The sequence below is a fragment of the Scardinius erythrophthalmus genome (genome assembly GCF_964197995.2).
Source record: "Scardinius erythrophthalmus genome assembly, chromosome: 17".
In the NCBI taxonomy this organism is placed as follows: domain Eukaryota; kingdom Metazoa; phylum Chordata; class Actinopteri; order Cypriniformes; family Leuciscidae; genus Scardinius; species Scardinius erythrophthalmus.
In genome coordinates, this window is record NC_138237.1 from 5,441,522 (window position 1) to 5,461,575 (window position 20,054).

At 38.4% G+C, this 20,054-nt stretch overlaps 1 protein-coding gene across 2 annotated transcripts; it reads right to left on the reverse strand.

Annotated features, from left to right (window-relative positions):
• Positions 1 to 2,089: 2,089 nt before the first annotated feature.
• On the reverse strand, positions 2,090 to 19,512 carry LOC308705541 (uncharacterized protein). 2 transcript variants are annotated; one of them, XR_014031933.1, is made up of 5 exons: positions 19,413 to 19,508; positions 17,871 to 17,987; positions 11,471 to 12,164; positions 4,351 to 4,467; positions 2,090 to 3,256 (listed from the first exon to the last, which is right to left on the reverse strand). XR_014031933.1 is itself a non-coding variant. In XM_081390586.1 (4 exons), exons 2-4 carry the CDS (start codon positions 17,926 to 17,928, stop codon positions 2,517 to 2,519), a joined length of 915 nt encoding a protein of 304 aa, XP_081246712.1. In that variant the 5' UTR covers positions 17,929 to 17,987; positions 19,413 to 19,512; the 3' UTR covers positions 2,090 to 2,516. The 2 variants fall into 2 exon arrangements, 1 of the variants encoding a protein (XP_081246712.1); XM_081390586.1 differs by lacking the exon at positions 11,471 to 12,164 and having other exon boundaries at positions 19,413 to 19,512.
• Between the last annotated feature and the right edge of the window lie 542 nt (positions 19,513 to 20,054).

Below are 20,054 nucleotides of genomic sequence, written 5' to 3' on the forward strand. Positions count from 1 at the left end.
TTGGGTCTTGCGAACCCAACGCGCACGACCGCCCACACCGCAATGACGTCATTTTTGCCGCGCGCACCTTCGCGCTCGTGCGGACGCGTCGAGTATAAAGGCCTCATTATACTTCTGCGTCGGACCTACGCCGGAGCCTATACGCCGTAGGCAACGTGTTGGTTTTAATTTATACTTCTGTGTCGTTGTCCGCGTTGACGCGCACCTAGGGAGCATGTGAAACCCCGAGGGAGGGGTTCTGGCAGACCAATCACCGCGCTTGTGTCCGCGTAGAATTGACGCGTTGTTACATTTTTGGAGAGGTGCACGTCAGGGTACGCCGTAGGGTACGCGCGCTACACAAAGCCTACGACGTAGCTACGGCGGCAGTTCGACGCAGAAGTATAAAACAGGCTTAAACCTTAACCCCTCACGTGTGCGGTGCATTACGTCTGCGACAAGGTTTTATTCCGTCCTCCACGCGGTGCCAACTCACACCAGGGGGCTGTTCCATAAAAGCCGCTTAGAAAAGCGGGGATTAAACTCCAAAACCGGACTTGAATGAGCCTAACAAATGAGTTGGAGCTAAAGTGGTTTCATAAAAGGTAATTGAAGCTCACGCAATCTCACTAATTTGATCCAGGTTTATCTAGTCTAGATAATTGCGTGTGCACGCGTTTCTTAAGCAGCCCTAGAGGTCGATCGTGGATCAAATCGATCCACCATCAAACAGCGTATATTTTGTGCTGTTTTATGCGTTTGTGACATGTTTTTTTCCCCCTTAGTTCAAAACTGACATTTTACAGTTATATTCTCCATCTGTAAATGTTCGAAAGTCATGCAAATGTATCCATTTTACTGCTAATCTTCATATTGAATGAGCGCTGCTGCGCGCATGCGCCCAAATAGGAGCGCAATAATTCTGACTAAAATATACATTTTGCTTGGAAAATTAATATGCGATATTTTATAACACTAGAAATATCTTCTAATTATAATAATTGTTCGCGAAACTTAATGAAATGTTTAGTGAAATTAAAAAATATGTAAGAGATCGTTAATATAAGTTAGTTATGTTTTATACACATTCTCATATCCATATATTTTGTTTTATTGTCACTAGTATCTCAGGGTTTACTGGGTTTTACACGATTCTTTTTGTAGTGTGGTATTGGTGGTGGTGTACTAAAATAAACATTGTCACGTGTGTATAGCTTTCTTCTTCTCACTGCTGATTCCTGATGGTTTAGAGGACAATTACTCGAGTCGCCCCCTGTCGTTTCACAGAATAGTACAACGGCGAGCGTGTCAAGTATAAACGCCTCGTCCGTTTGCGGAGGTGCGCGCGCAGTCTGCGGAGACTCGCGCTGCGGAGCCAGGCGAAAGTATAACCAAGGCTTTAAGACTAGGTCTCAGCTCCTACATTATTTAAGAGTGCTGGAGCTCACCAGTCCACAGCAATAATGTGACACTGATACCAAACACACAGTAGTGGCCAAAAGTGATGTGTGGAGGTTTTTTTTTTAAATAACCCTATACAACTTTGCTTTAGCAATCAAGTTATGAGAAATATATATACGTGTGTATATATATATATATATATATATACATATATATATAATTTAAATATATATATGAAATATTTTAGCTTTGGGTTTTGTCGTCTGTGCAGTGCAACAGAGGCTCTACTGGAATGTAGCATTTATGCTGTAATGTGCCATTATTAATTAAACAAAATGCTTGACTTTAATAATCTGCTACCTATTTAAGCATCAAGAACGGTAAAACTTAAAGATATGTCTGTCTTCACTTTGTGCTTCTGTAATTAGAGCAAAACACTTAAAGCTGAATAACTGAGAGTGATTGTAAGTGTGATGATCATCTGCTAAATGAGCAACAACGACCACAATTCACTCCTTCAGTCAGTGAAGCTCCCACAGCCGTTCATGAGAGTTTAAATGCTGGGGAATATTCCCATCTTCCCACAGGAGAAGAAGAAGCAAGCAGGAGGAATTACTCCAGGAGAAACTACGGACATACTATTGTAAAGATGGAGATTAAGGAAGAACCCTGCAGAATAAAAGATGAAGATATGAGGAACAAATAGGTTGGTGTTTTCCTTCATTCTCTTTAATGACTGATGAGGAACATTAAGATGAAAACTGAAAAATAACAATACATAGAAAACTAATAGTTACTAGACTCAGTAGTAAACTAGAAATGTGTTTAATTAAGAATGAACTTTATTTATTTTTGTTTCTCATTTGTCCAGGAAGAGGGAGAGATTATATATATATATATTTTTTTTTCACATTTTTCCATTGTCCACAAATAAACAAAACACATCCCTTCATAAATTGTTTTATGGCAAAACATAGTTTTCTAAACTAATATTTTGACCTTCCCCAAAGGTACCCCCTTGTCAAACAATCAAACTTCACTACTAATTTTAGATTAAACTACTGGATTAAAGGTAATTTCATTTTTTGCTTAATCTAAATATCAAATTATTTACAAGTCATGGATCTGAACTTTGCTCACTTAGACACCTTCGGACAATGCTTTCTCTTATGTCTCTGTAGATTTGATAAGTGGTTGAAACTCTTCCCACATGAAGAGCACTGGTGCGGTTTCTCTCCAGTATGAACTATCTCATGATCTTTCAGGGTTTCTGACCGAGCAAAACTCTTTCTACAGTGTGAACACTTGTACGGTTTCTCTCCAGTATGAACTCTCTGGTGTGTTTTCAAGGCACTGGATGTAATAAAGCTCTTCCCACAGTCAAAGCACACATGAGGTCTCACACCAGTATGAATACTCTCATGCACTTTTAAACTTTGCATATGTGAAAAACTCTTTCCACAAAAAGAACAAATGTGAGGCTTCACAGCAGAATGAACTTTAAGGTGTTGTCGTAAGCCTGATTCAAAAGCAAATGTTTTCTCACACTGATCACAGCTGAATGATCTCACTCCAGAGTGACGGCGCAGATGATCATCGAGAGAGTTTTTCTGGTTGAAACTCTTTCCACACTGAGAGCATGTATAAGGCATTTCTCCAGTGTGAATCCTCATGTGTCTGTTCAGGTTTGATTTATGCATGTAACTCTTTCCACACTCAGAGCAGGTGAAAGATCCTTCAACTCCAGTTTTTCCAGCTCGCTTCTGTGTGAAATTCCTTTCAGTCCGTGAAACGAATGTGTTTTTATCTTTATTTTTCTTCTTCTTCATCTTCTTTTGAAACTGATGTCTTTTGTGTTCATTCACTTCCATCTGGTCTAAAAAAAAAGTAGAAATTAAAAGAAATTCAGGGAGCCCCAAATCAAAGTTTTCATCTTAAAGGGATACTTCAGGATTTAGCATTAAGCTTTGTATTAGTAGAAAACCTGTAGTAATTTCGAATTACCGTGCTTTCCACCCTCATATCCCCCTGAGAAGAGAGATTTATGTATTCTTTGTCTGGAAAAAAATCCTCCAATGACACAAGAATCGTCATTTTGCGTCATCGGAGGATTTTTTGGCCAGAAGCGAGAGACTACAGCCAGTAGGAGGAGCTGTCTCATGTTTTCAGCCCGCCCATAGAGGGTGGGATCTCACTCACAGAATGTACACAGTGTCAGCCGTCTTTCTTTGGAAGCTAAGCTAGCAGGCTCTTGTTCTGTGGAGAAAGCTGAGTAGTAGGGGTTACCATCCTCTTTTTCCCGGACATGTCCGGCCGTCAAGATCGTCCAAAATGTCTGGGATTCTGCTTTTGCTTTCTGCAGTCGCCATTCATTGTTTACATGCACACCTTTTGTTTCAATCTAACTGAATTCATTCCAATCGGTGAATCTGAATGTAGTGTTTACATGAACGCTAAACAAGTGATGGTTGATGTGTGTTTTAACATTGCTAAGAAATTTCCCGCTCCTCCGTGATACGAGACCGGCGCGTCTCAGTAATCACACCACCGGCCTCGCGCTGTTCTCCTGCGCCCCTCAGCCTCGTCCTGCTCGCCACAGTAAACATAATGAATGGCGACTGTAGAACGCAAAAGCCGAATCCCGGACATTTTGGGCGATCTCGAAATCCCGGGCAGACTCGTCGTCACGGAGACTCACTAGTAGCCTAGCCTGCGCTCTCTTACCGGTAGGCGTGGCTTGGGAGTGGCCTCCTAGGGCAGCGAAGCAAGTGCATTCTGGGAGTTGTTGTCTTTCATCCACATAAGCCAAAAATACATTTTCTGGCTTTTCTCAATCTACAAAGCTCCAAATTCAAAAATAATTTCACATTTCTTCTACATAAATGACCCAATTTAAATACACAATCTTTCGAGAGGTGAAGTATCCCTTTAATTTCAATGTCATTAAAGAGAATGAAGGAAAACACCAACCTATTTGTTCCTCTGTATCTTCATCTTTTATTCTGCAGGGTTCTTCCTTAATCTCCATCTTTACAATAGTATGTCCGTAGTTTCTCCTGGAGTAATTCCTCCTGCTTGCTTCTTCTCCTGTGGGAAGATGGGAATATTCCCAGCATTTAAACTCTCATGAACGGCTGTGGGAGCTTCACTGACTGAAGGAGTGAATTGTGGTCAAACTGTTGCTCATTTAGCTATGGTGGCCGAGAAGTGCAAAACATAACACAATTCCGAAACCAAAACAACAAATTTATAAACGCAATGGAAAAACTAAAAACAAATGAACAAGTTAGAAAACACAATAACAATTCCAATTTTTATTTTTTTTAAATACTGACCGCTGATTGGACAAGACATCTGTCAATCAAGACATTCAGAAAGTACAGCAGACCGCAGGAGAAAGTCGATTCACATGTGCATGTGTAAATATTAGAGCTGTATACGATAATAATTGTTTTTTTAATGATGTGCGAGCTGACATTATCGAGTTTCTCACTCACTTGGCAAAAAACAAACAAAAACACTATTAGAACCCAGTAATGCCCCTAAAATTCCAGATATAGGGACAATGCCCCTGCGTGAGCTTTTGTCTTATATATGTTAAGCACAAGCAAGAGTGCTGTTTTTTCCACATGTGATATTAATTTTATACAGATCAATAATCAAGAAGTTAATATTATGAATTAAAATTTGTCAATAATGTAAGTTTGTTTTCTCTATTTCACCAACGAAAATAGTTCCAAACTAAGCCACAGCAAAATGGTTGTACATCTCCGAACAACACGCTGTTCCTGAATGAATCAGCCGTTTTAACAAATCGTTTGAATGATTCGTTAAACCTGTGACTTGCTGCCACCTACTGGCGGTTTTAGTTTCATTATTAAAGGATAATGTCATTTAAAAATAATTTCATTTGTCAAATAATTCAAAACATTACTCTCATAGCATTATAACTCCAGTGTAATGCATTGTGTAAATTCCATTTTCTTGCCAATGGAAACTTTTCTCTAGATTTAAAGTTGGCAGAGGCTATTCTAGATGTGCTAGACGCTAGGCTATTTAGTGCAAATAGCTTATCATATTGAAGGTCTATAAAGTACCTGTTACACTTTATTTACATAAATAAGTGTTCTTGATCCGCCCCTTTTACAGAGGATGCATCAAGAGGTGACTTGTGCGGACTTGAGACAGCCAGGTATCCCAGAATGCATCTCACATCAACTAGCAAGCATCAATAGCAGAGGAGAAAACCAACGTAATTTAAAAATACTACTGTTATTGTGTCAAGAAATGTAGTTTTCAGAGTTTTCATGTGAGAATGTAGTTGTTTAAAGCTCAACTCTGTGGTTTATTTATAAAGATAGCGCCTATTTTAAGATTGTATCTGCCGTTTTCGGAGTTGTGAGATCCAGGCAATACCTGCCGAGAACAGCCTTTCCTCGGCTAGTGCTTCTGACGCTTGCGCTGGCTCTGATGCCTCTAGTGGTAAAACATGAGATATAATTCGTCTTGTGTATATCTAATGGGCGATCTTTGGTCTCAATCTATAATTTGTTCCCAGGTAGGGCTGGGCGATAAAACGATAACGATAATTATCGCGATATAATTTTTCTCGATAAAACGATATCAAGAGGTCGATAAATGTTCGATAATGTTTATGCGCCAAAAGCGGAACGAAACTCTTTTGAACCGAGCGCTACCGGGACCATTTATCCGCTCGGCTCAAAGTCCAAACGGCAGCGCGAGCTCACTAAAGTTAGAGCAGATGCGTTTACTCTGATCGCTCTCGGTCACGAAATCCAGTGAGAAGCGCTTGAATTCAGCGAAGAACACAAATGTCTCAGTGATTTAAACCAGCTTAAAGGGTTAGTTCACCCAAAAATGAAAATTCTGTCAGTAATTACTCACCCTCATGTTGTTCCAACCATGTAAGTCTTTCGTTCATCTTCGGAACACAAATTAAGATATTTTTGATGAAATCTGACAGAATTCTGACTCTTCCATAGGCTTCCAGAGTGACCGAAACTCGCCGACCCAGAATGGTTATTAAAGAGATCGTTAATATAGTCCAAGTGACTCCAGTGGCTCAATCTTAAGTATATCAAGCGACGAGAATACTTTTTGTGCGCAAAAACAAACAAAAATACCGACTTTATTCCACTATTCAATTCCTTCTCTCTGGGCCTCGTAGTGTTTTTGCGTAGCGCGTCTGTGTTACACTTCACCACGTAGGCTCACAATTGGCCGAAGCAGGTCATGTGTGTGATGCGTGATGACGTGCAACACAGACGCGCTACGCAAAAACACTACGAGGCCCAGAGAGAAGGAATTGAATAGTGGAATAAAGTCGGTATTTTTGTTTGTTTTTGCGCACAAAAAGTATTCTCGTCGCTTGATATACTTAAGATTGAGCCACTGGAGTCACTTGGACTATATTAACGATCTCTTTAATAACTATTCTGGGTCGGCGAGTTTCGGTCACTCTGGAAGCCTATGGAAGAGTCAGAATTCTGTCAGATTTCATCAAAAATATCTTAATTTGTGTTCCGAAGATGAACGAAAGACTTACATGGTTGGAACAACATGAGGGTGAGTAATTACTGACAGAATTTTCATTTTTGGGTGAACTAACCCTTTAAAGGCAGATGAAACAGCGCTGACAAACTGTGCGCAACGATACAGTCTGAAGGCTTTTCCGTCTACAAATTCCCACCATTTACCACGGATTTACTGTTAGATTTAATATTAACTGCACCATGAAATGTAGGATATACAGTCAGGTCCATAAATATTGGGACATTGACACAATTCTAATCTTTTTGGCTCTATACACCACCACAATGGATTTGAAATGAAACGAACAAGATGTGCTTTAACTTTCAGCTTTAATTTGAGGGTATTTACATCCAAATCAGGTGAACAGAGTAGGAATTACAACAGTTTGTATATGTGCCACCCACTTTTTAAGGGACCAAAAGTAATGGGACAGATTAACAATCATAAATCAAACTTTTACTTTTTAATACTTGGTTGCAAATCCTTTGCAGTCATTTACAGCCTGAAGTCTGGAACGCATAGACATCACCAGTTGCTGGATTTCATCCCTGGTGATGCTCTGCCAGGCCTCTACTGCAACTGTCTTCAGTTCCTGCTTGTTCTTGGGGCATTTTCCCTTCAGTTTTGTCTTCAGCAAGTGAAATGCATGCTCAATCGGATTCAGGTCAGGTGATTGACTTGGCCATTGCATAACATTCCACTTCTTTACCTTAAAAAACTCTTTGGTTGCTTTCACAGTATGCTTTGGGTCATTGTCCATCTGCACTGTGAAGCGCCGTCCAATGAGTTCTGAAGCATTTGGTCACAACATGCTTTTCTTCACAACATTTGGCCAGATCAAGAACACTCTCCAGGAGGTAGGTGTATGTGTGTCAAAGTCAAAAATCAAGAGAAGACTTCACCAGAGTGAATAAAGAGGGTTCACCACAAGATGTGAACCATTGGTGAGCCTCAAAAACAGGAAGGCCAGATAAGAGTTTGCCAAACAACATCTAAAAAAGCCTTCACAGTTCTGGAACAACATCCTTTGGACAGATGAGACAAAGATCAACTTGTACCAGAGTGATGGGAAGAGAAGAGTATGGAGAAGGAAAGGAACTGCTCATGATCCAAAGCATACCACCTCATCAGTGAAGCATGGTGGTGGTAGTGTCATGGCGTGGGCATGTATGGCTGCCAATGGAACTGGTTCTCTTGTATTTATTGATGATGTGACTGCTGACAAAAGCAGCAGGATGAATTCTGAAGTGTTTCGGGCAATATTATCTGCTCATATTCAGCCAAATGCTTCAGAACTCATTGGACGGCGCTTCACAGTGCAGATGGACATTGACCCGAAGCATACTGCAAAAGCAACCAAAGAGTTTTTTAAGGTAAAGAAGTGGAATGTTATGCAATGGCCAAGTCAATCACCTGACCTGAATCCGATTGAGCATGCATTTCACTTGCTGAAGACAAAACTGAAGGGAAAATGCCCCAAGAACAAGCAGGAACTGAAGACAGTTGCAGTAGAGGCCTGGCAGAGCTTCACCAGGGATGAAACCCAGCAACTGGTGATGTCTATGCCTTCCAGACTTCAGGCTGTAATTGACTGCAAAGGATTTGCAACCAAGTATTAAAAAGTAAAAGTTTGATTTATGATTGTTAATCTGTCCCATTACTTTTGGTCCCTTAAAAAGTGGGTGGCACATATACAAACTGTTGTAATTCCTACTCTGTTCACCTGATTTGGATGTAAATACCCTCAAATTAAAGCTGAAAGTCTGCAGTTAAAGCACATCTTGTTCGTTTCATTTCAAATCCATTGTGGTGGTGTATAGAGCCAAAAAGATTAGAATTGTGTCAATGTCCCAATATTTATGGACCTGACTGTACATATTGAATTGTATTATATTATTAATGTAGACAATGTATTAAAGGACTAATGGAATATAATTACAGTATTTAATAATGTATTTAGGCTACTGTCTTTCATACAAATACCATAGAAACCATAAATTTACATTTTGCCATGATAGTGAGGTGCTCCAGGTTATGCCTGGTTTCATCTGTGGTTGTCATGATCTAAATGCATGATACTGGATGACCAATGGTTAAGTTTAATAAAACTCAAACAGTCAGATTATTACATTTTACCCCCCAAAAAATGTGCACATGCAGAAACTAAGAAATTGTCCAATAAATATATTTAATTTTGTTAAGGAAAAATGACAAATGTTTGAATGTTCTACCTCAGAATTGTAAAATGTTCACCTGTTTGGCAAGTGTTTGTCATGATATGTTCTGACAATAAAGAGTAGTTTAAAACCACAATTAACGCTCTGGTTTCTACAACTTTCACTTAGGAGCAAAAATCTGCCTTTAAACTTTAAAGAAATAAAGATTTGACTTTTATCGTGATAATTATCGATATCGACTGATATAAAAAAAATTATCGTGATATTTTTTTTTGGCCATATCGCCCAGCCCTATTCCCAGGCAAATCGTTTTGGCTGAGGGCAAAGTGAAAGTTTCATAACTTTATATATTTAGGCTATTTAACTTTTAACGGTGTAGCCTACTAGAGAGCTGACTTATGTGTTTGACTGAATCTGAATCATTTGCTTTATTTCTTATTGTATCCACCTTATTCCTGACGATCTTACTGCGTTGAATTATGGGTGGCACTTAGAGGAACTTTCATTCAAAAAGACAAAAACGAATCATTTAAAAATCATAAGGTTGCCCTACAAATAAAGCTGATCAGTCAGTATGAAATTTAAAACAAATTTATAAACACAATGGAAAGACTAAAAACAAATTAACAAGTTAGAAAACACAATAACAAATCAGAAAACGCAACAAATCTGAAAACAAAATAACAAACTTGCTAATTAGTTTTCAGATTTGTCGTGTTTTCTGATTTGTTATTTTGTTTTCAGATTTGTTGTGTTTTCTGATTTGTTATTTTGTTTTCGGAATTGTTATTGTGTTTTCTAACTTGTTAATTTGTTTTTCCATTGCGTTTATAAATTTGTTGTTTTTGTTTTCGGAATTGTGTTTTGTTTTGCACTTCTCAGCCACCGTATTTAGCAAATGATCATCACACTTACAATCACTCACAATTATCCAGATGCAAATAGTCGTTTAGAAACAATTCCATGATTCCTGAATTTACTTTCTTTTAGTAAGGAATAGCTAATTTGCTACACAGGAAAGGAATTAGGAAATATAGGCTATCACAAACGCAGACTCTTTCATGACCCAGAAAATGATAAAAATGTCCTCTCATCTCGTGCAGTAGATGTTCGGTCAAAATGCTGCATCTATAACTGCATGAGAGAATAATATATATATGAGCTGTAAGTTTCTCGCTGACATGTTGCAAGCTTTATTTAATATCACAACCGACATAAATGAAATATTCTATAATACTCACAGTCAGATATGCAAATGATTGTTTTTAATTAAGTCATGTAAACACTCTGCTTTTTTCTTGCGTTGTCAGGTTACTTGTTTGCATGTAAACGGGGGAAACTGGTTATTTCAATAAGCTGATATTTGTGAGTTATCAGCTTACTGGTGTGCATGTAGACGTGCTCATTGTTTCATTCGATTGATTCACTCAAAATGAGGATTCGTTCAGGAACGAAACATTGCTGTGTTGCTCTGAGACGCACAACAGTTCAGTTTAGGCCGGGTGCAAATTAATCAATGGCCATTGGCGGGACAATGATACACATACAGTATACATATAGGCCTTTACATATACACACATTTTATTTCTAAGTCTTTCTAGGGGACGGTGTTTACAATTACCTAATTAAAATCTACTTGAATCTCTGTATCAGCATTGTTCAAATACCTAAATTTAACCAGTTACTTTAATCAATCACAATTCAACAGACTGTTACCAATAACATTTTTTCAACCTTGCTCTTGAAATTTAAATTGTAAATCACGGTGACGAATCAAAATGCTTCTGATTGGACATTGCATTTCTAAACTCAATAGAAACGTGTGATTGATTATAGTGCTCAACACTGCAAACTATGCGTAAAAGGAAATGACAATACATATGATGTAACCCCCCCCCCCCCTTCACTTCATGACTTTCCATGAAAAAAATTAGCATGCCACTCAAAAAGTACACATTCTTTTCTTTTATTCTTGTAATATATTCTACATTCAATGTATATATATATATATATATATATATATATATATATATATATATATATATATATATATATATATATATATATATTGAATTAATTACATTTATAATAGTACATCACTTCTAAACAGCCAGACTAACAAAATGAAATTGTACAGAATATTGGAAATATTTAGTTTCACTATATTTGCCCCCTAACATAAAATAAGCATTTCCATCTAAAATTGGAGCACTTTGACCTCCCTCCAATTTCCAACACCATAACATATTTGTTATACACCAAAACAAATTTCTCTTTCAGATAATGTTGCTTTGTTGCAGTTTTGATTTATCAGAATATCATTTACCTTATAGTTAATTATGGATCTGAACTTTGCTTACTTCGGGCAACACTTCTTATGTTTCTGTAGAGTAGATGATTGGGTGAAACTCTTCCCACATGAAGAGCACTTGAATGGTTTCTCTCCAGTGTGAACTCTCTGGTGTCTTTTTAAGTCGCTGGATGACGTGAAGGTCTTCCAACAGTCAGAGCACACATAAGCTCTCACACCAGTATGAACACTCTCATGCTCTTTTAAAGACTTAAGTTGTGAAAAACTCTTTCCACATAAAGAACAGACGTGAGGCTTCACAGCTGCATGAATTGTAAGGTGTTGTCTTAAGTTTGATTCCACAACAAATGTTTTCTCACACTGATCACAGCTGAATGATCTCACTCCAGAGTGACGGCGCAGATGATCTTTGAGATTTCTTTTCTGACTGAAACTCTTTCCACACTGAGAGCATGTGAACGGTTTTTCTCCAGTGTGAATTCTCATGTGCATATTTAGGTCTCCTTTCTCAACAAAACTCTTTCCACACTGAGTGCATGTATGAGGCTTCTCTCCAGTGTGAATTCTCATGTGTGTCTTAAGCTCTGATTTGTATCTGCAACTCTTTCCACACTCAGAGCAGGTGAAAGAACTTTTGACTCCAGATTTTCGAGCTCGTTTTTGTGTAAAATTCTTTCTGTTCCCATCTTCATTTGTTAAACGATGAGGTTTTTGCTGTTTGTCTTCATTCACTTCCACTGGGTCTAAAATCGACATATTAAATTCCCATAATTCAATAAAAGAAGGACAAATGAGAAACAAAAATAAATATGGTTCAGTCTAATAAACTCAGCAAAAAATTCTAATAATAATTTATTATTGTACCCTTTTTCAGGATACTATATTTCAAAGATAATTTTGTAAAATCCAAATAAGCTTTACAGATCTTTATTGATCAGTTAAAACAATGCTTTCATGCTTGTTCCATAAACCATGAACAATTATTGCACATGCACCCGTGGAACAGTCCTTAAAGGGATACTTCACCGATTAGCATTAAAGGAACCGTATGTAAGAAATGTATTTCAATTAATCATAAAATGGCCCTGATATGTCACTAGACATTAAGAAATCATGTTCATTTCAAATACTTATATCACTGACAACAGTAGTCCGGCCAGGATATTGTCATTTAAAAGTGAAGTTGCAGCCCTCAACTGATGATGATGTTTTCATGATGTGTTTTGGCCTGAAGCCCCACCCTCCACCTACAGTGAGGAAAATAAGTATTTGAACACCCTGCTATTTTGCAAGTTCTCCCACTTGGAAATCATGGAGGGGTCTGAAATTTTCATCGTAGGTGCATGTCCACTGTGAGACATAATCAAAAAAAAAATAAAAAATCCAGAAATCACAATATATGATTTTTTTAACTATTTATTTGTATGATACAGCTGCAAATAAGTATTTGAACACCTGTCTATCAGCTAGAATTCTGACCCTCAAAGACCTGTTAGTCTGCCTTTAAAATGTCCACCTCCACTCCATTTATTATCCTAAATTAGATGCACCTGTTTGAGGTCGTTAGCTGCATAAAGACACCTGTCCACCCCATACAATCAGTAAGAATCCAACTACTAACATGGCCAAGACCAAAGAGCTGTCCAAAGACACTAGAGACAAAATTGTACACCTCCACAAGGCTGGAAAGGGCTACGGGGAAATTGCCAAGCAGCTTGGTGAAAAAAGGTCCACTGTTGGAGCAATCATTAGAAAATGGAAGGAGCTAAACATGACTGTCAATCTCCCTCGGACTGGGGCTCCATGCAAGATCTCACCTCGTGGGGTCTCAATGATCCTAAGAAAGGTGAGAAATCAGCCCAGAACTACATTGGAGGAGCTGGTCAAAGAGCTGGGACCACCGTTTCCAAAGTTACTGTTGGTAATACACCAAGACGTCATGGTTTAAAATCATGCATGGCACGGAAGGTTCCCCTGCTTAAACCAGCACATGTCAAGGCCCGTCTTAAGTTTGCCAATGACCATTTGGATGATCCAGAGGAGTCATGGGAGAAAGTCATGTGGTCAGATGAGACCAAAGTAGAACTTTTTGGTCATAATTCCACTAAACGTGTTTGGAGGAATAAGAATGATGAGTACCATCCCAAGAACACCATCCCTACTGTGAAGCATGGGGGTGGTAGCATCATGCTTTGGGGGTGTTGTTCTGCACATGGGACAGGGCGACTGCACTGTATTAAGGAGAGGATGACCGGGGCCATGTATTGCGAGATTTTGGGGAACAGCCTCCTTCCCTCAGTTAGAGCATTGAAGATGGGTCGAGGCTGGGTCTTCCAACATGACAATGACCCAAAGCACACAGCCAGGATAACCAAGGAGTGGCTCTGTAAGAATCATATCAAGGTTCTGGCGTGGCCTAGCCAGTCTCCAGACCTAAACCCAATAGAGAATCTTTGGAGGGACATCCAAAAGATTCAGAAACCTGAACTGATCTAGAGAAGATCTGTGTGGAGGAGTGGGCCAAAATCCCTCCTGCAGTGTGTGCAAACCTGGTGAAAAACTACAGGAAATGTTTGAAATGTTCTGTAATTGCAAACAAAGGCTACTGTACCAAATATTAACATTGATTTTCTCAGGTGTTCAAATACTTATTTGCAGCTGTATCATACAAATAAATAGTTAAAAAAAATCATACATTGTGATTTCTGGATTTTTTTTTTTAGATTATGTCTCTCACAGTGGACATGCACCTACGATGACAATTTCAGACCCCTCCATGATTTCCAAGTGGGAGAACTTGCAAAATAGCAGGGTGTTCAAATACTTATTTTCCTCACTGTATCTACCAATCACGAAGTCAGTAGTGTTTCGGCATCCGGGTTGCCAGCTCTGCTCTAGTTACCACAGCTGCAACTACAAACGTGTCGGATAAAAAATGTCTAACGTTACGAAACCTAAAAGACCTCGTTATGAATCCGAAATACGCAAAACATTTCTCATGAAGCATAAACATAATTAACAGAAAAAAAACTTACTGTGTAAGACTCGTCACTTGCCATTGGAAGCTCCTTGTAGCAGCTTACGTTCCTGCTGGATCCTGCAGCCTAACTGGCAACCTCGAGTCAGGGGGGAAGGGATACACCGCTCTACAGTAATTCGAAAGTGATTGCAGTACCAGTTTTGGCCACAATCTTACATGCGGTTCCTTTAAGCTTTGTATCAGTAGAAACCCGGTAGTATTTTTGATTGACTGTGCTTCCCTCCCTCATGTCCTCCTGAGACGAGAGATTTCTGTATTGTGTGTCTGGAAAAAAACCTTTGAGGTCGGGAAGTTTGGTCTGGACTTGATCCGTTGTGGAGCAACTATGCTCGAACCAGAGCTGTTCAGACCAATCAAATTGTCAGGGTGGGCTTTAATCGATGATGGACAGATGATCAACAGTAACGTAATCATCCACGTCACCAACGAGCGCTTGGGTTGAATTCGTTTACAACAAAGATGGCTGCCGCTGGAGAATTGAGATGTGTTGATTCCGTCTGTTATAGAAGATATCGACAGCGCATTAATTTTAAAAGAGGAACAGAGAACCGCGATCAAGGCATTTGTCGATCTGAAACATGAATGAAGAGCATACGTCACTTACTCCGTTGCTCTGATTGGTTGTAGGTCTATCCATTTGAGTGCAGAGGCATTTTCTTTCCTGGTTCGGTTGAAACACGCCTCATCATCACAGCCCAGTGGAGCAGTATCAGACTCACATTCTGACTAGAATCTCTGAGTATGACGACGTCAGGCTAAACTAGTAACCTAGTTGCATAATAGGCTTGTTCGACTTGAACCGGCGCTGCACAGACCGATCGGTGAATGACATCAAAATACCGCGAGAGTGAATTGTGAGCAGACGGCTCCTTATGCTTTTGATTTGCTCTCGCAGTACTTTGATGTCATAAACGATCGGTCTGTGCAGCGCCGGTTCAAGTCAAACAAGCCTATTGTCTTCCGATACTGCCCTTTGTAACCGGTAGGCGTGGCTTGGGAGTGGCCTCATAGGGCAGCGAAGCAAGTGCATTCTGATGTCTTTCATCCACATGAGCCAAAAATACATTTTCTGGCTTTTCTCAAGTCTAGAAGGCACCAACTTCTAGAATAATTTCACATTTCAACTACATAAATGACCCAATTTAAATACACAATCTTTCCAGCAGTGAAATAACCCTTTAAGACACAAACCCCAGGTTTCACACAAGGTTTAGATAAGGTTTAAGCTAGTCTCAGACTAAAATACTTGTTTGAGCCATTTTAACTGAGAGCAACTTGCTCTGACATATCTTAAAATTGTCTCAAGAACCACACAGTAATGTCTTTAAGGAACATTTATGAAAGTTACTTTAATGTCTTAATTGAACTAAGGCCTAATCTTGGCCTGATCTAAGCGCTGTCTATGAAACCAGGCCTAAACATTAAAGAGACCTAGGGCTGGGTATCGTTCAAAAAATTTCGATACCAATACCGATACCGATACCTTGATTTCGATACCGGTTCCTGAACGATACTTTTTTCGATACCAATTTTATGAAATCCATTTTAACAAGATTACATAACATATTACCTCAGAAAAAACTTTGGTTTTATTTTTTCAGTTTGACTCGTGCTCCTAAGCCAGTGCACAAAGGCACAAAAAAAGCACAAAGGAACAAAATATTCCTTATACATGTACATAAGGAACAACATATTTTTTTTATAAAGAGCTCATGCTCACCAAAGTTGAATTTGTTTGATCAAAACTACAGTAAAACTTGTAATATTGTGGAATAGTATTACAATTTAAAATCTTATTTGAATATATTTCAAAATGTAATTTATTCCTGTGATGTCAAAGCTGAATTTTCAAAATCATTACTTCAGTGTCACATGATCCTTCAGAAATATGAAAACAGTTTTTGGAAACTATGATACATTTTTTCATGATTCTTTGATGACTAAAAATTTCAAAAGAACAGCATTTATTTGAAACAGAAATCTTTTGTAACATTACACATGTTTTAAGGTCATTTTTGATCACTTTAATTTACTGAAAAAAAATTCTGACCAACCAACACATTTTTGAATGGCAGTGTACATTCAGTAGGTCATTATTGCAATATAAACACTGTCAGAGTGATCAACAATGTATCTCTTCATTTACCAGTCAAAGACGGAGCAACTTTCTGCTCTTATGTTTACTCCGTGCACTGTCAAGGGCTTCATCTTATCTGTCGCGGTACCGGTCTTTGTAGCAATTATTTTACTGCAAATACTGCATCGCGCGCTGTTGGCATCGAGCCTGGAGAAATGTAGCCACACTTTTGATCGACTTTTCCACATCTTTAGGGTATTGTGAGTATGTGTACTATGCTCGCGTCTCATTGAGTATGTACGCAAGTTTGTGTGTGTGTGTGTGTGCTCGCGTCTCATACGAGAATGTGCGTGGACAGTTTGTGTGCGCGTGCACATCTCATATGAGAATGTGCGTGGACAGTTTGTGTGCGTGGGCACGTCTCATATGAGTATGTGCGCGGAGAGTTCTGCGCGTCTCGTGTGTGTAGAGTTTGCGTGTATGTGCGTGAGCGACTTTAGGCGTGTCGTTGTGCATTTCATATGTATTTGTTTGAGCACTGACGTTGACGAGTTAACCCCTTAGGTATCGAAATCTGGTACCGAAAAACAAGTCATTTTTCGATACTCGATAGTATCGAGGCAATTCGGTCGGTACCTATAAAGTATCGAACTCGGTACCCAGCCCTAAAGAGACCTTTCCACTGACTCTGAAAAACACCAGTAGAAAGATCCTCAGGGTCTCTGATCACATGTGTGAACATGCCATAGTCCTGCTTCAGGAGGCATGAGGACTGTAGATGTGAACAGAGCAATAAACAGCCGTGTCTGTAATGAAGGACACCAAAGACAGCGCTACAGGGAGACCTGGAAGATCAGCTGATCATCCTTTCTAATGCCATGCTACATGCAACTACATTATGAACCCTCAGATCTGTTTAAGAACTTGCAAGTGCCTTGGTGGAAGAGTGAAGTAACATCTCACAGCAAGATCTGGCAAATCTTTCTTAGTCCATTAAGTGTATTCTCAGTCCATTAAGTGTATTCTCAGTCCATTAAGATGAGATGCATTATAGCATTTAAACAGCTGGAAACACCATATAATGACTGCTACTTTTGACATTGAGCCCCGCTCTGTTCAGGGACTCATTATTCCATGTCTGTTCATCAAATGTCTGTAAAATTTGTTCCGTTTATGTCTCAGTTGTTGAATCTTTCCATGTTCATAAAAATATTTTCACATAATCAGAAATTTGCCTAAAAAAAAAAGCAGTTGAAAGTGGGAGGACGTTTCTTTTTTTTTTTTTGCTGAGTTTAGGATCTAGTTTTAGATTATTGTTCTACCTATACCAACCTGTTTGTTGCTCTGTATCTTCATCTTTTATTCTGCAGGGTTCTTCCTCAATCTCCATCTTTTTTTCAATAGTATGTCCGTAGTTTCTCCTGGAGTAATTCCTCCTGCTTGCTTCTCCTGTGGGAAGATGGAAATATATTATTAGTATTATTATTATTATATTATTCAGGTTCAAAAGCTTTACCCTAATAGTAGGGTAACATGGGGGAGATGCCCCCCTTAAAGGGTTAGTTCACCCATAAATGAAAATAATTAACTATATTACGATAATTATTAAATTTAAAAACAATAACACTAGTAACAACACGCCACTTGGCACCTACTGTACCAAATCTGGGTGGCTCATCTTACCCCAAAGCTCTGATTTTATCTTTTCACTTCAAAATAAAAAACATAACTTTTACTCCACTACTGATTACTGTCGTTATCAATCTCTGTTGATTTTTATTTACTCTTTTTGAAAGTTGTGAAAACACTTTTGTGGAGTTTTTCTTTAGCTATAATCCAATACACAATTATAATCTATAATCCAATACACAAAATAAAACAATTATTTTAAATAAGGTCACTTTTCAATTCATACATGCCTAAGATAAACATGAATAAAAGTATGGACCTGGATTTAAATTGATTCATTAAATAAATCCCACTAGTTTTTTTTTTTTTTATTATTATTATTTCTAATAGTTTCAAAATGGAAAGAGTTTGTCTGATTGATTTCATGCAAGAAAATGTCTTTTCAACATGTTATTAATGCATCACCTCTAAACAGCTTGACACAAATGCCTCATATATGCACAATTAATGTGATTAACTCCTCAAAATAGGCATGTACCGATATGAAAATTTTGGCCGATATTGATAATTCTTTATATTTGAAAGCAGATAACCGATATATTGGTACATGTTTATGATACAGGCTACAACTGTGTTTACAATATACAAAATGTATTACAATATGTTCAATGTCATCAGAATACAAATGAGAAAAGAGTTAACAAAGAGCTGAGAACTAAAAAAGAGATAGGCTAGAGATAGAGTACGGATAAAAAGAGATAGAGAAAAAGAACATGTTAAGATATTAAATCTATATATCAGTTGCATTGTACAAATGAAAATGTCCTACGTCCTAATCGTGTTAAAAGCTTCGCGTAATGAACCGTCTTTGGCGCAATTTGACGAAAGCCTCAAACGCTTCAGAAAGCCGCGGTTTCCCATCATCGCCACAGTTAATGTTGATAGTAATGGTTATTTTGTGGTTTTACAGAGAGGACGCTTTTTGACATTTTTTCAACGAGGGGGAAACATCGAGCCCTGCTTACATTATGACTGAGCATTAAAAACTCTGTATACCAGTTTTCATTTGTTCATTACATAAAAATGAATTGCACTGTGAAAAAAACAGCCAGTAACGACTTTACGGGTGAACAACATCAGTCAGTTTGTTTAAATTCATTTCGGAGTGATTCACTAAATGAACAGACTCGTTTGGTCGTTTGGATTTAGATTTCTCCTAATAAATCATTAAATAAATGTACTCACAGTCTGAAAACAGCAGATTTAGAGCAGAATGAACGGCTGTGTTCCACTTTTCGTGTTTATGTTCCCTTCCCTCGCTCACTTCTCTTCTTCTCCTAGACTCAGATGTGTGTCATTGCTTCGGTTGCTCGTGCCCTCTACTGGCGGATAACAGCCAATGCGTCGCGGTATACAGTGCATGGAAGTTGCCCATTCAAAAAGATGTCAAGATATTCTAGCAGATCTTGATAAGTTAGTTAGAAGCAATATTATTTAAGCTCGGGAATTAAATAGAATAGATTTTTTTCTGTGTGATTTCTCCTGTGCACATTAATGTTTCCGTTACGAAACACTTTACACATTTGTTGTTTGTTTGCATGAATTCTTTTCAGTCTGTGAAACTCAGACATCATTTGTGAAATGATGAGGTTTTTGAAATAGGTGCTGCTTGTCTTCATTCACTTCCAGTGGGTCTCAAAACATTAAATGCCCGTAATTAAATTCAAATGAAAGAGCCGACTGTAAGCCTACTGTAACAGTAGGCCCTACTGTTATTTCTTTATGGTATTTTAGTCATTATCTTCTCATAAGCTGTGTTATTATCAGAATTTAGTTATTCCAGCACTGTTACACTATCAATCCTTCAATTCAGTTCAGAGAGAAGCT

Excerpts from the sequence above, each read along its gene's own strand:
- LOC308705541 (XM_081390586.1), bottom strand. The coding sequence starts at position 17,928 with ATGGAGATTGAGGAAGAACCCTGCAGAATAAAAGATGAAGATACAGAG. Across the intron at positions 4,468-17,870 it reads AGATACAGAGCAACAAACAG|GAGAAGAAGCAAGCAGGAGG; the intron begins GTTGGTATAGGT and ends ATCTTCCCACAG. Across the intron at positions 3,257-4,350 it reads AGATACAGAGGAACAAATAG|ACCAGATGGAAGTGAATGAA; the intron begins GTTGGTGTTTTC and ends CTTTTTTTTTAG.